This window comes from Heterodontus francisci, chromosome 20, assembly GCF_036365525.1.
Source record: "Heterodontus francisci isolate sHetFra1 chromosome 20, sHetFra1.hap1, whole genome shotgun sequence".
In the NCBI taxonomy this organism is placed as follows: Eukaryota; Metazoa; Chordata; class Chondrichthyes; order Heterodontiformes; family Heterodontidae; genus Heterodontus; species Heterodontus francisci.
In genome coordinates, this window is record NC_090390.1 from 80,181,300 (window position 1) to 80,194,321 (window position 13,022).

General features: G+C 43.1%; 2 protein-coding genes across 3 annotated transcripts in view; both read right to left on the reverse strand.

The window, feature by feature from the left end:
- atpv0e2 (ATPase H+ transporting V0 subunit e2) overlaps positions 1–13,022 on the reverse strand; it is a 553,405-nt gene that overhangs the window by 436,136 nt on the left and 104,247 nt on the right. The window lies entirely within an intron of this gene.
- Positions 1–13,022, reverse strand: part of LOC137380768 (CREB3 regulatory factor-like) — a 100,330-nt gene that overhangs the window by 48,214 nt on the left and 39,094 nt on the right. For both annotated transcript variants that reach the window (XM_068053100.1, XM_068053101.1), the window contains exon 2: positions 10,242–10,461. In XM_068053100.1, the coding sequence (XP_067909201.1) occupies positions 10,242–10,250 (9 nt within the window). In that variant the 5' untranslated portion in view covers positions 10,251–10,461. The remainder of the gene's footprint in view (positions 1–10,241; positions 10,462–13,022) is intronic.

Consider the following 13,022-nt stretch of genomic DNA (forward strand, 5'->3'; position numbering starts at 1 on the left):
TCAAGCTCTTGGTCAGTGCCATAATATCCCCTAGAGTGGAGCAGTGTTCTTTTTGTTACACTCCTAAAAGCTTTAGGATGTTTTACTATGTAAAGGTGGTTGGAAATGAATGTTGCTAATGTTGTTTTGAAAAGGTGAAAGTAGGCTGGAATATATGGCAGCCAGCTGGCTAATTACTTATGGTGATCCTTCTGGGTTGGTTGGTATAAAACCTGCTTCCAGGACCAAGCTTATTGAAACCAGAACTCACTCCCTGCAGTACAAAGTTACCCCTAAGTTCACAACAGCAATTAAAGAACTAAACCTGGAAGGATTCAAGTCTAACCCAACCTCCAAACTGTATGTGATTGTGTGCACAACACAGGCTGTGGTCAAAAATGTTTTGACTTCAAATAGTTTTTGACGAGTATTAACTGGAAACCAGACAAATATGGCCGGGATGCTTCACGATTTCCAGGTCACAGGTCAACAGTGGTCAACTCTTCTTTCCTGACATCTCTGTATGCTTCTGACACCTAAGAAGCTCCTCAGTTGTCTTAGTGTTCCTCAATTCAATAGTGCTCATCAAATTTAGATCATGGTCAGGGGCAGGAGGGTGTGACTGCGAGTGAGGCAGGTTTGAGGATCCAGAATTTAGCTTTGGAGGAGCCTCAGTCAGTGCCCTTATCCAATAGGCACGAGGTACTTGCTCCCGGTGTGGACGAGGGCACAGACTGCAGGGAGGATGAGCAAACAGACCACAGCACCGTTCACAGCGCCATTCAAGTGGGGGGAGAAAATAGAAATGTAGTAGTAATAGGGGATATCATAGTTAGGGGAATAGATACTGTTCTCTGCAGCAAAGACAGAGAGTCCCGAAGGCTGTGTTGTCTACCTGGCGCCAAGGTTAAGGACATCTCTTCTGGGCTAGAGAGGAACTTGGAGTGGGAGGGGAAGGATCCAGTTGTCGTGGTCCACGTAAGTACCAATGACATAGGTAGGACTAGGAAAGAGGTTCTGCTGAGAGACTATGAGCAGCTCGGGGCTAAATTAAAAAGCAGAACCTCAAAAGTAATCACCAGATTACGACCTGATCCATATGCAAATTGGCATAAGGTAAATGCATGGCTCAAAGATTGGTGTGGGAGAAATGGATTCCAATTCATGGGACACTGGCACCAGTACTGGGGAAAGAGAGAGCTGTTCCGTTGGGACGGGCTTCACGAACCACGCTGGGATCAATGTCCTGGCCAATCGTATAACTAGGGTTGTAGATAAGGCTTTAAACTAAATAAATAGTGGGGGGGGGGGGGGGGGGGTTCAATTGAAAGGAAGTTTAAAAAGTCGAAAAGTAACGAGAGCAGAGGTGCAGGGTAGTGAAGGATCATACATTAATCAGAGAGTGACAGGAAGGGACAGAGAATACAAGCATAAGAGTACAGCAGAAATTAGAACCAGAGTAGGTAAAATGGTAAAATGTCAAAGCTTAAAGTCTTTATCTGAATGCACGTAGCATTTGTAACAAGGCAGATGAGCTGATGGCACAGATAGAAATAAATGAATATGATTTGATAGCTATCACTGAGACGTGGTTGCAGGATGACCAGGACTGGAATCTCAATGGTCAAGGATATTCGACGTTCCAGAAGAATAGGCAGAAAGGAAAAGGAGGTGGGTAGCTTTTTTAATAAAGGAAGTGATCAGTGCAGTTGTGAGTAATGATATAGGTGTAATAGATCGTGATGTAGAATCAGTTTGGGCGGTAAGAAGGAATAGCAAGGGAAAGAAGTCACGGGTGGGAGTGGTCTATCGGCCCCCCGAGGAGTTGCCTCTCTGTAGGACAAAGTATTCATCAGAAAATAATGGAGGCGTGTAAGAAGGGCACTGCAATTATCATGGGTGATTTTAATCTGCATATAGACTGGACAAATCAAATTGGCAAGGGTAACATGGAAGACGAATTTGTAGAGTGCATCAGGGATTGTTTCTTAAAACAATACATTGCAGAACCTACCAGGGAACAGGCTATTTTAGATTTGGTATTGTGTAATGAGGTAGGATTAATAAGAGATCTCGTAGTTAAGGATCCTCAAGGGGGGAAGCGATCATAACATGGGAGAATTTCAAATTCAGTTTGGGGGTGAGCAACTCGGGTCTCAAACCAGTGTCTTCAACTTAAACAAGGGCAATTACAGAGGTATGAAGAAAGAGTTGTCTAAAGCGGGCTGGGAAAATCGACTACAGGGGAAGTCAGTAGATGAGCAATGTCAGACTTTTAAGCAGATATTTCATAACACTCAGCAAACATTTATTCCAGTCAGAAGGAAGGACTCGAAGAGAATGATGAACCACCCGTGGACAACAAAGGAAGTTAAGGAGAGCATCAAATCAAAAACAAAGGTGTATAAGGCGGCGAAAACTAGTGGTAGGCTAGAGGATTGGGAATTTTTTTTAGAAACCAACAGTGGATGACTAAAAAACTAATAAAGAGGGAGAAAATGGATGATGAGAGTAAATTGGCAAGATATAAAAACAAACAGTAAGAGCTTCTACGGGTATATAAAAAGGAAGAGAGTAGCTAAAGTAAGTGTGGGACCCTTAGAAGGAGACTGGGGAATTAATAACAGGGAACAGGGAAATGGCAGATAATTTAAACCAATATTTCGCATCGGTCCTCACGGTGGAGGACACTATAAACATCCCAACAATAATAGATGAGCAAGGTGTAAATGGGAGGGAGGAACTTGTAACAATCACTATCACAAGGGAAAATGTGCTGGACAAACTGATGGGACTAAAGGCAGACAAGTTGCCAGGACCTGATGGTCTGCACCCAAGGGTTTTAAAAGAAGTGACTGGAGAGATAGTGGAGGCATTGGTTGTAATATACCAAAACTCATTGGATTCCGGCAAACCACTAATGTGACACCCCTATTCCAGAAAGGAGGGAGACAGACAGCTTAACATCTGTCATTGGGAAAATGCTAGAGTCCATTATTAAGGAAGAAATAACAGGACATTTAGAAAAACATAATGCAATCAAACAAAGTCAACATGGTTTTATGAAAGGAAAATCACGTTTGACAAATTTGTTAGAGTTCTTTGAGGATATAACAAGCAGAGTGGATAAAGGGGAACCAGTAGATGTAGTGTATTTGGATTTTCAGAAGGCATTCGATAAGGTGCCACATAAAAGGTTATTGCACAAAATAAGAGCTCAGGGTACTGAGGGTAATGTGTTGGCACGGATTAAGGATTGGCTAACACACAGAAGGCAGAGAAAGTCAGGATCAATGGGTCTTTTTCAGGTTGGAAAGCCGTAACTAGTGGGGTGCCACAAGAATAGGTACTAGGGCCTCAACTATTTACTATCTACATTAATGACTTGGAGGAAGGGACAGAGTGTAGTGTATCCAAATTTGCTGACGATACAAAAATAGGTGGGAAGGCATGTTGTGATGAGGACACAAAGAATCTGCAAAGGGATATAGATAGGTTAAGTGAGTGGGCAAAAATTTGACAGATGGTGTTCAATGTGGGAAAGTGAGAGGTCATCCACTTTGGTAGGAAGAATAAAAAGGCAGATTATTATTTAGATGGAGAAAGACTACAAAATACTGCAGTACAGAGGGATCTGGGTGTTCTTGTGCACGAAACACAAAAGGTTAGCATGCAGGTACAGCAAGTAATTAAGACGACAAATGGAATTTTGGCCTTTATTGCCAGGGGGATAGAGTTTAAAAATAGGGAAGTCTTGTTAAAAATGCAGTGGGTGTTAGTGAGGCCGCACCTGGAGTACTGTGTACAGTTTTGGTCCCCATATTTAAGGAAGGATATACTAGCATTGGAGGCAGTTCAGGAAAGGTTCACTAGGCTGATTCCTGGGATGAAGAGGTTGTCTTATCAAGAATGGCTAAACAGGTTAGGCCTTTATTCATTGGAGTTTAGAAGAATGAGAGGTGATCTTATTGAAACATATAAGATTTTAAGGGGGCTTGACAGGGTAGATGTTGAGAAGATGTTTCCAGTAGTAGGGGAATCTCGAACTTCAGGATATAGTTACAGAAGAAAAGGTCACACATTTAAAACTGAGATGCGAAGGAATTTCTTCTCTGAGGGTGGTGAATCTCTGGAATTCTCTGCCTCAGAGTTGTGGAGTCTAGGTCACTAAATGTATTTAAGGAGGAAGTAGATAGATTTTTGAAATTTCGGGGAGTCGAGGGTTATGCAGAGCACGCCCGAAAGAGGAGTTGAGGCCTGGGACAGATCAGCCATGATCTTATTGAATGGCGGGGCAGGCTTGAGGGGCTGAATAGCCTACTCCTGCTCCTATTTCTTATGTTTCTAGTTCTGGATCGCCCAGAAACCCCCAAGTTGTCAAGTGGTAACAACTGGATGACAGAGATCACTGCTTCCCACAAGAGGTGAATTATGATCTTCATCTGATCACAGCACACCTTCCAATGACACGTTGGAAGGTAGCAAATGATACCCCCACTATTTAAGAAGGGAGGGAGAGAGAAAACAGGGAATTATGGACCTGTTAGCCTTACATCAGTCGTAGGGAAAAATGGTAGAATCTGTTCTAAAGGATGTGATAAATGGACGCTTGGATAATAATGAACTGATTGGGCATCGTCAATATGAGTTTTATGAGGACGTTACTAACAGAATTGGTAAAGGGGAGTCGGTGGATGTAGTAGATCTAGATTTTCAGAAGGCTTTTGATAAAGTCCCCCACAGGTGGTTGGTTAGCAAAATTAAAGCACATGGGATAGGAGGTAATATACTGGCATGGATTAAGGATTGGTTAAGAGGCAGAAAGCAGAGAGTAGGAATAAACGGATCATTCTTGCATTGGCAGGCTGTGACCAGTGCGGTACCACAAGGATCAGTCCTTGGGCCCCAGCTGTTCACAATATATATCAATGATTTGGATTTGGGGAACCAATGTAATATTTCCAAATTCGTGAATGACACAAAACTAGGTGGGAATATGCGTTGTGAGGAAGATGCAAAGTGGCTTCAAGGGGTTTAGACAGACCTAGTGAGTGGGCAAGAACATGGCAGATGGAATATAATGTGGAAAAATATGAGGTTATCCACTTTGGGAGGAGGAACAGTTGTGCAGAGTATTTCTTAAATGGTAAGAGATTATTAAGTGTAGATGTACAAAGGGACCTGGTGCCCTTGTCAATAAGCCACTGAAAGCTAACATGCAGGTGCAGCAAGCAATTAGGAAGGCTAATGGTCTGTTAGCCTTTATTGTAAGAGGATTTGAGTACAGGAGTAGTGAAGTCTTGCTTCAGTTGCATAGAACCTTGGTTAGACCGCACCTGGAGGACTGTGTGCAGTTTTGGTCCCCTTACCTTAGGGAGGATATTATTGCCATAGAGGGAGTGCAACAAAGGTTCACCAGACTTGTTCCCGGGATGGTGGGACTATCCTATGAAGAGAGATTGGGGAAACTGGGCCTGTGTTCTCTAGAGTCTCGAAGAATGAGAGGTGATCTCATTGAAACCTACAAAATAATTAAAAGGGATAGACAGGGTAGATGCAGCTGAGATGTTTCCCCTAGTTGGGGAGTCTAGAACCAGGGGACACAATTTCAAAATAAGGGGGAAGCCACTTAGGACCAAGATGAGGAGAAATTTCTTTACTCAGAAGGCTGTGTATCTTTGGAATTCCCTACCCCAGAGAGCTGTGCAAGCTCAGTCATTGAGTATGTTTAAAGCAGAGATTGACAGATTTCTAATTACCAATGGCATAAAGGGATAGGGGGATAGTGTGGGGAAAAAAGTATTGAAGTGGATGATCAGCCATTAAATGGCAGAGCAAGCTCGATGGGCTGAATGGCCTACTCCTGCTCCTATGTTCCTCGAACACGAAGTCATGAAGAATCCGAAAAAAGCAACAAGAGAACGCGAGGGAGATGACAGAAATGGGGGGGGAATTAATTACCACCCACATATTTTGTCCTCTCCTATAGTGTTCCAGAGCTAAATGAAGCTGGTAAGGGGATTAGTAGGGGCTAAAATGGTTAAAGTTTGAGGAGAGGTTGCATTCACTTGGGTACAGAAGATTAAGGGGTGATCTAATTGAGATGTCTAACATGATGAAGGGACTTAATAAGGTAGACAGAGTCTATTTTCTTTTGTGGGGGAGTCCAAAATATGAGGACCAGAAAGGTCCAGAACCTTTCAATTAGAACTAAGCTGTTCAAGCGGGATGTCGGGAAGCACTTCTTCACACAAAGGGTTGTGGAAATCCAGAACTTTCTCCCCGAAAAAAACATTGGTCAATTGAAAATTTCAAAATTGAGATTGATGGTTTTTGTTACACAAGGGTTATGGAATCAAGGTAAGCAGATGAATTAAGATACTCATCAGCCATGATCTGAATGGCAGAATAGGTGCAAAGGGCTGAATGGCCAAATCCTGTACCCTTGTAGCAAACCAATTTCTGATACTTTCCCAGCAGAGGGCACCAGGGGATGGGGGGAATGGGGAAGAGAAAGAGTTCATAAGGGAGAAGGAATCAGATAGCCTATATTACCGTCGGCTGCTCTTGTACTCCAACTCCAGGACTTGAGCACACAAATCAATGCTGTCTTTATAATGCAGGACTGAGGGAGTGCCGCACTGTCAAAAGGTGCCATCTTTAATATGAGACATTAAACCGAGGCCCTGTCTGCCCTCAGGTGGGCGCAAAAGATTCCATGGCACTATTTTGAAGAGGAACAGGGGAGTTCTCCCTGGTGTCGTGGTCAATACTCTCAAACAACATCACAAATTAAAAAAATATTATCTGGTCATTGTCATATTGCTTTTTGTGGGAGCTTGCTGTGTGCAAATTGGCTGCCACGGGTTCTACATTACAAAAGTGACTACACTTCAAAAGAAGTACTTCATTGGCTGTAAAGCGCTTTGGGGCGGTGGTGGGAGGAGGGAGTTCAGGAAAAGCACTATATATAATAAATGCATGTTCTAACCATCTTTCTATAATGTAACATTGGGTGATCCAAGCTCTCAGCCAATTATCCAAAGGATGGTGTAATGGTTTGGGGGGAGGGGGGGGCGGTGCGGTGGGGGTGGAAAAGGGAAGTAACTTTCAAAAGATAACAATGAAGCCACCAGTCCCCAATGGACTAGTGAGTCTGCTGAGTGAGTACTGAGTCAGAGACCAGGAAGGATCCAGGTTAAATTCCCAATCTGTATGGAGCTGAATGATGGTAGTTGAAGTGACAGAAAGGACTCTATAATTGACCTCAGTTTCGCTTGGTCAAAAAAGATAGAGGCAAGGGATGGAGATGGGGCAGAAGAGAGGAAAAATTTAGGTAGTCAACAGCTGTCCAGCAACTCCCAACTCAGCATGCAGGTCAAATCCATCTAAAACTTGAATCCTTCTACTAGATCTGGAGAAGTTCCTCCATTATTCTTTTGGATGTGATGTTAAATTGAGGCTCCAAATGCCCTCTCACGTGGACACCAATGATCCAGTGCATGGCAATATTTGAAGAGCAGGGATGTTCTCCCCAAGCCCAATCAACATTCACCGCTCAACTAACAAAAAGATAACAGATTATCTGGGTCATTTATCTCATTGCTGTCTGTCGGACCTTGCTGTGTGCAAATTGGATCCCGCGTCTGTCTACAAAAATAACCAAGGCGTCACTTCAAAGATAAAGTGCTTTGAGATGTTCCAAGAACTTCAGACAGTCCATCATGCCTCACGTGAGATGATTAAATAGAAAAGGATAGTCCATCATTCGGCAATTTATCTCTCACTTCCAGCCCTGGAAGTATGGAATTTACAGCACAAACGGGTTTATGCTCCACACGAGCCTCCTCTCACCCTATTTCCTCCAAACATATCAGCATAATCGCCAATTCCTTCCTCTCTCATGTGCTTATCTAGCTTTCCTTTACATCTCTCCATTACAAGCTTTGCTCCCCCGCCAAATACTACTTCCTGATTCATCTCAGTTTCTATTTGGATGGTGATGGTGTCCTACACATTAGACCTTCACCAAGACGTCTCAAAGATGCAAAATGGCTGCCAGTGAGGTAATCTATCACACAAAACAAGGTCACTGGCACCTCCTCTAAAATAAAGCTGAGAAACCATCCTCAAAACATTACCATTGCATATATAGAAAAGAGTAAAGGGGAGGTCATTGAAAGGTCAACACTGAACAAGTGCACGCATCTTGGGACTCCCCTGAGCAGTAGAAAAAGGTACATTGGACAGACACATATGTACGCAAAGCAGACTGAGGTCAGAAGGTATATTAGACTATGTAAACCAAAATATAACATAAAAACTGCAACTTCCTCCTGACTTGATTTAAACTGAACTGCAGCAACTCTGGGGCCCATCATTCTCCAAGCAACACTACAGCAACCGGGTTAGTTTTTTTTTTCAATTTCTGCAGGTGCTCTGGCAAACAGCCAAAAGGAAGAGGCTCAAATCTATTTAGAGGAAAAGAAAGATGACAGTCAGGTCTGCCTTTTCGGCAGCTGTTATGGGGTCAACAATGAAAGCCTTTGCCGTTGTTTTCTAACGGAACAGTCCTATCGCTATCCTCTGGTACCTTCTAAGTGGCCATTCTCTATGCCTAGACAGGGATCATTGCTGGGCAATTTGTCTGCGAGAGGACACAGCCAGAGTACACTCCCATCCAGAGAAGCATCTCCCAGCCTAGTCACTAGACAGAGGTCAGGAATGTTGCCTCTCCAGTGCACTGAAACCCATTAGCTAGAAAAAAAAAATTGTCTTTTATATGGCATCTTTCACAACCTCAGGATACAGTCTATGAAATACTGAACACTGTTGTAATGTGGGAAATGTGGCAGCCAATTGTGCACAGCAAGCTCACACAAACAGCAATGTGACAATGACCAGATATTCTGTTTTAGTGATGTGGGTTGAGGGATAAATTATTGGCCAGGACACTGGGGAGAACTCCCTTGCTCTTCTTTTAAAGAGTGCTATGGGACCCTTTATGTTTAGTTGAAAGGGCAGACAGCGTCTCGATTTAACGTCTCATCTGAAAGGCAGTACCTCCAACAGTGCAGCACTCCCTCAGTACTGTACTGGGTGTGTCAGCCTAGATTTTGTGCTCAAGTCTCTGGAGTGGGACTTGACCCCAGTAGAAATGAAAGTCCTTTTTATATTATTCCCCACCAGAGATCTAAGTTTTGTTTTGGGGGGGTGGGGGTGGTGGTGAAGAGAAGAGTGGAGGAGTGTGTGAGGGAAATAACTTTGTCCATTCTGGAGATTTTAATACATGACCACCTGCTTCCAGCGACTCCACTCAAACAGCGTTTCCCATCCATCTCCAATATTTACTTATAATTAACATAATCGCTTAAATAAAATGAATAAAAATGCAATTTTTTTTGTTGCCATGACAGTGCCCAGGAAATTAATCTTTGATTGGATAAATACTTGAAGGGAAAAGATTTATAGTGCTGCGGGGAAAGGGCAAGAAGTTTGGGACATATTGGATAGCTCTTTCAAGGAGCTGGCACAGGCACGATGGGCCAAATGGCCTCTATGTGCTGTATCATTCTAATTCCTGGGACTCTGGGACAATCCTCGAGCGTGGGAACCCCAAAATTCCAGTGCATCTCCTTAGCAACTAGCTCATTCCTGCCCTCCACTTCCCTCCCTAGGCCAGTTGAAAAATAATTACTGGCAGGGGAGTTGTTAAAGTCACTGGATCAGAAACCACAGCTTCCAAACAATAATGACTTGTTTTTTTTTTTAAAAACCCACAAGAAACAAACATTTTTAATGCAAAGGGGGAAGACTTTCCATATGTCTTCATTCAGATTTGTGCGACTACTAAATTCAACGCATCAAACTTGAGCTCCTTCACCGGTGGCTTCCTCAGCCAGTCAAGTGGAACTGAAAGAAACCTTCTAATTGTCAACTGGCCAAGCAGCCTAAAAAAAGGTAACACAGCTGTGTGCAGCCTGTTCACTTCCAACATACCAACAGATGACAGCCAAGAGATGACATCACTGCTTTTTTTCGTACATGTGGTGAGGTTAGGTTCATGTTATAAAAACTGACAAAATGAGGGTCCAGAAGTCTGGCTCCAGTGTACTTTATAGGCCCTTCTGTAAGCAGAGGCATGCACGCACAAACATATACATCAACAGAGACACACACCCCTCCCACTTAACAGGGAGAACTGCAGGGGTTCGGGGTAGTGGAGTTAGAAGGATAAATAAAATACGCAGAGAAGCTCATACCTGTGGCATGACCGAACCTAGAGTTGGTGCCTCAAAACAGGGACAAAATGTGGCAGACACTCAAATCAGTTGGCACGAAAACGCTTTCTACGGCAACATGAGTCGGTCAAAACTCCCCAAGGACAGTAGGAGTTCGGCAATCACAGATGATTAAAAAAAAAAAATTGTTACAGCTCAAATCTGTTCCATCCAGCAGCATCCAATTTCTTCACTGTCAGCCCTATGATGAGGTGAGGGGAGAGAAAGAGGGAGAGAGGAAAAAGGAAATATTTTTTAAAAATGGTTCTAACTTGTGCATTAATTGATGAGAAATATTCAAGTTGTCCACAGAAACAAATCAAAGCCTCCGAGGCCACAGACTGCAACCTGGCACAGTTAAAGCAGGATAAAGTCAAATCACATGAACACTGAATCCCCTTCAAAGCTCTCTGTCACAAAGAGGGCAGTGTGGGATTAAGCACCTATTTCAGGGAGAACGAGGGGGAACATGGGCTCCTGCCCCAAAACTACGTGCTGTAAAATAGACGCGACATCACATGTTAAAAAGTTTCACCAATCCACGACATCCACTTCTAAAATTAGAAAAATAAAACCAATAGTCAAAATATTTGACACACCATAATAATAGTTTTGTACTAGAATCTTGCTTGGCTACAAATTTTTAACCGTAATTTTTTTTTTCATATAAAGTGAAAGGAGCATTGGGCAAATATCAACATTCCTTCTCTTATCGCCTTGCCAGACTGCTGTAGTATTTGGGTTTCTATTTCTCAGGGTCATTATAATTTGTCATTGTAAAACAGTTCTAGTTAAACAGTCTTCAGTACAGAGTCTTGATGAAGCAGAGGCAGCTTTGTAAATTCCCAATGAATTCTTTTGCTCGTGAAAGCATTTTTAAAAAGGTGCCTTTATTGTGCCTTCAATCTGCAAGTTCTCCTCAACCACAACAATTAGCATTTAAATAGCACCTTTAATGCAGTAAAACATCCCAAGGTGCTTCCCAGGATAGTTAGCAGAACTTGACAGTGAGGCACATGAGGACAGGTGATCAAAAGCTTGGCCAAAGAGGCAGCTTTTAAAAGAAGATTCTTAAAAGGAGGTAGACGTATAGAAGCAGAGAAGTTTAGGAGGGGAATTCCAGAGCTTAGAGCTGAGGCAGCTGAAGGTACTGCTGCTATTGGCGAAGCAGTGAAAACTGGGATGACACAAGAGGCCAGAATGTTTCTACTGTCTTCCGATTTCTTTTACCCCACCGTCGGGAGCTGTGCCTTCAGCTGCCTAGGCTCGAAGCTCTGGAATTCCCTCCCTAAACCTCTCTGCCTCGCTAATCTCCTTTCAAGATGCTCCTTTGAAGGGGCTATCCTGTCTGTCCCATTGCCCCTTGTCCCCACAGTCCTGCAAATTTCTCCATTTCAGGTAGCTATCCGATTCTCTTTTGAAACTTACTACTGGATCTACGTTCATTCTCCCTTTCAATCTGCTTTCACCTCCCTTTCAAACAGTGCATTCCAGATCACAACAACTCACTGTGTAACTCCTTCTCCAGGGTTCCTTTGCCAATTGTCTTAAAATGTTATCTTTTAACACTGCACATTGTTCCATGGTATTCCACAACTTAAAGTCCTCAGGACAAGAGTAAAAAGGGGACTAAGTGAGCTCACTGAAAACACTGTTCAAGAGGCAGGGCTGGGTAGGGGGAATGTAGAACTCAAGGAGGCTCATGAGGACCCAGAGTTGAAGCAACTGCACGAGTCAGGGAACCAACGGAAGTTGGAAAGTTCAGGGGTAATAGGAGAGCGAGAGGCAAACACACTGACTCAAACTCCCCATTATCTAAAATTATCCTACCTCCAAGTTATAAAGTTAAATTATTGCACGAAGCAGTCAATAGCGAAATATAAATGTTGTTTAGTCAGAAATGGCTCAGCAATCTATACGAATATTACTTGAGCTTATGGTCAGCATATTAAGATCAGAAAGTAGTTGACCACAATTCCCATTTATAATTACCCGAGAGAGTCTCTATTACATAGCGGTTAAACAGTTTACGGCACCATGTGAGTGGCAGCACGGCAGCCAACAGAAGCAGCAAAAAGGTCAGATTAAAACAAAAATACTATTGACAATGAAAGAACTGCCCCACTAAAAGCATGTAGGCTGGGTCCTGGGCACCAGTGAAAAATAAGTAACATTCTCCCCAGCTCTGGCCCGCAGTCAAGACTTCCAGTTAAACAAAACTTCCTTGATTAAACAAGCAACATGCAAAAAAATTAAAAGCTGCAGAAATTCAAAGTACTTCAACCACATGTTTGGTCTGGTTCGCCCCAAATGCCAACTGTCTGTCTGGACAACACTCTCTTCCATTTGCGCTCGTGCCAGGAAGGGGACTGTCAAAAAAAAACGCAGCTGCACGGTAGTTTCGATGCTGCAAATCGCTGTCTCTAGAATCATGGCCTTCAGGAACTTTGCAAATACCGGAGGCCCCAGTGGCAGATACACAAGGTACAAGTAAAAAAGGGAAGATCAACAACGCCATGACATTCTGTAAAGCTCCCCACAGCAATAGTGGAAGCAAATTTACTCTGACCCATTGGGTGTGAATCTGAAGGCAATGCTGCCTTTACACTCAGCCTGATTTTACTCTCCATTAAAACTGTAACTGATATTGTGGATATGGTGGCATCGTGGTTATGTTCCTGGACTAGTAATCTAGCAGCCTAGACTATTGATCTGGAGACACGAGTTCAAATCCCACCAGAGCAGTTGGAGGAATTTAAATCC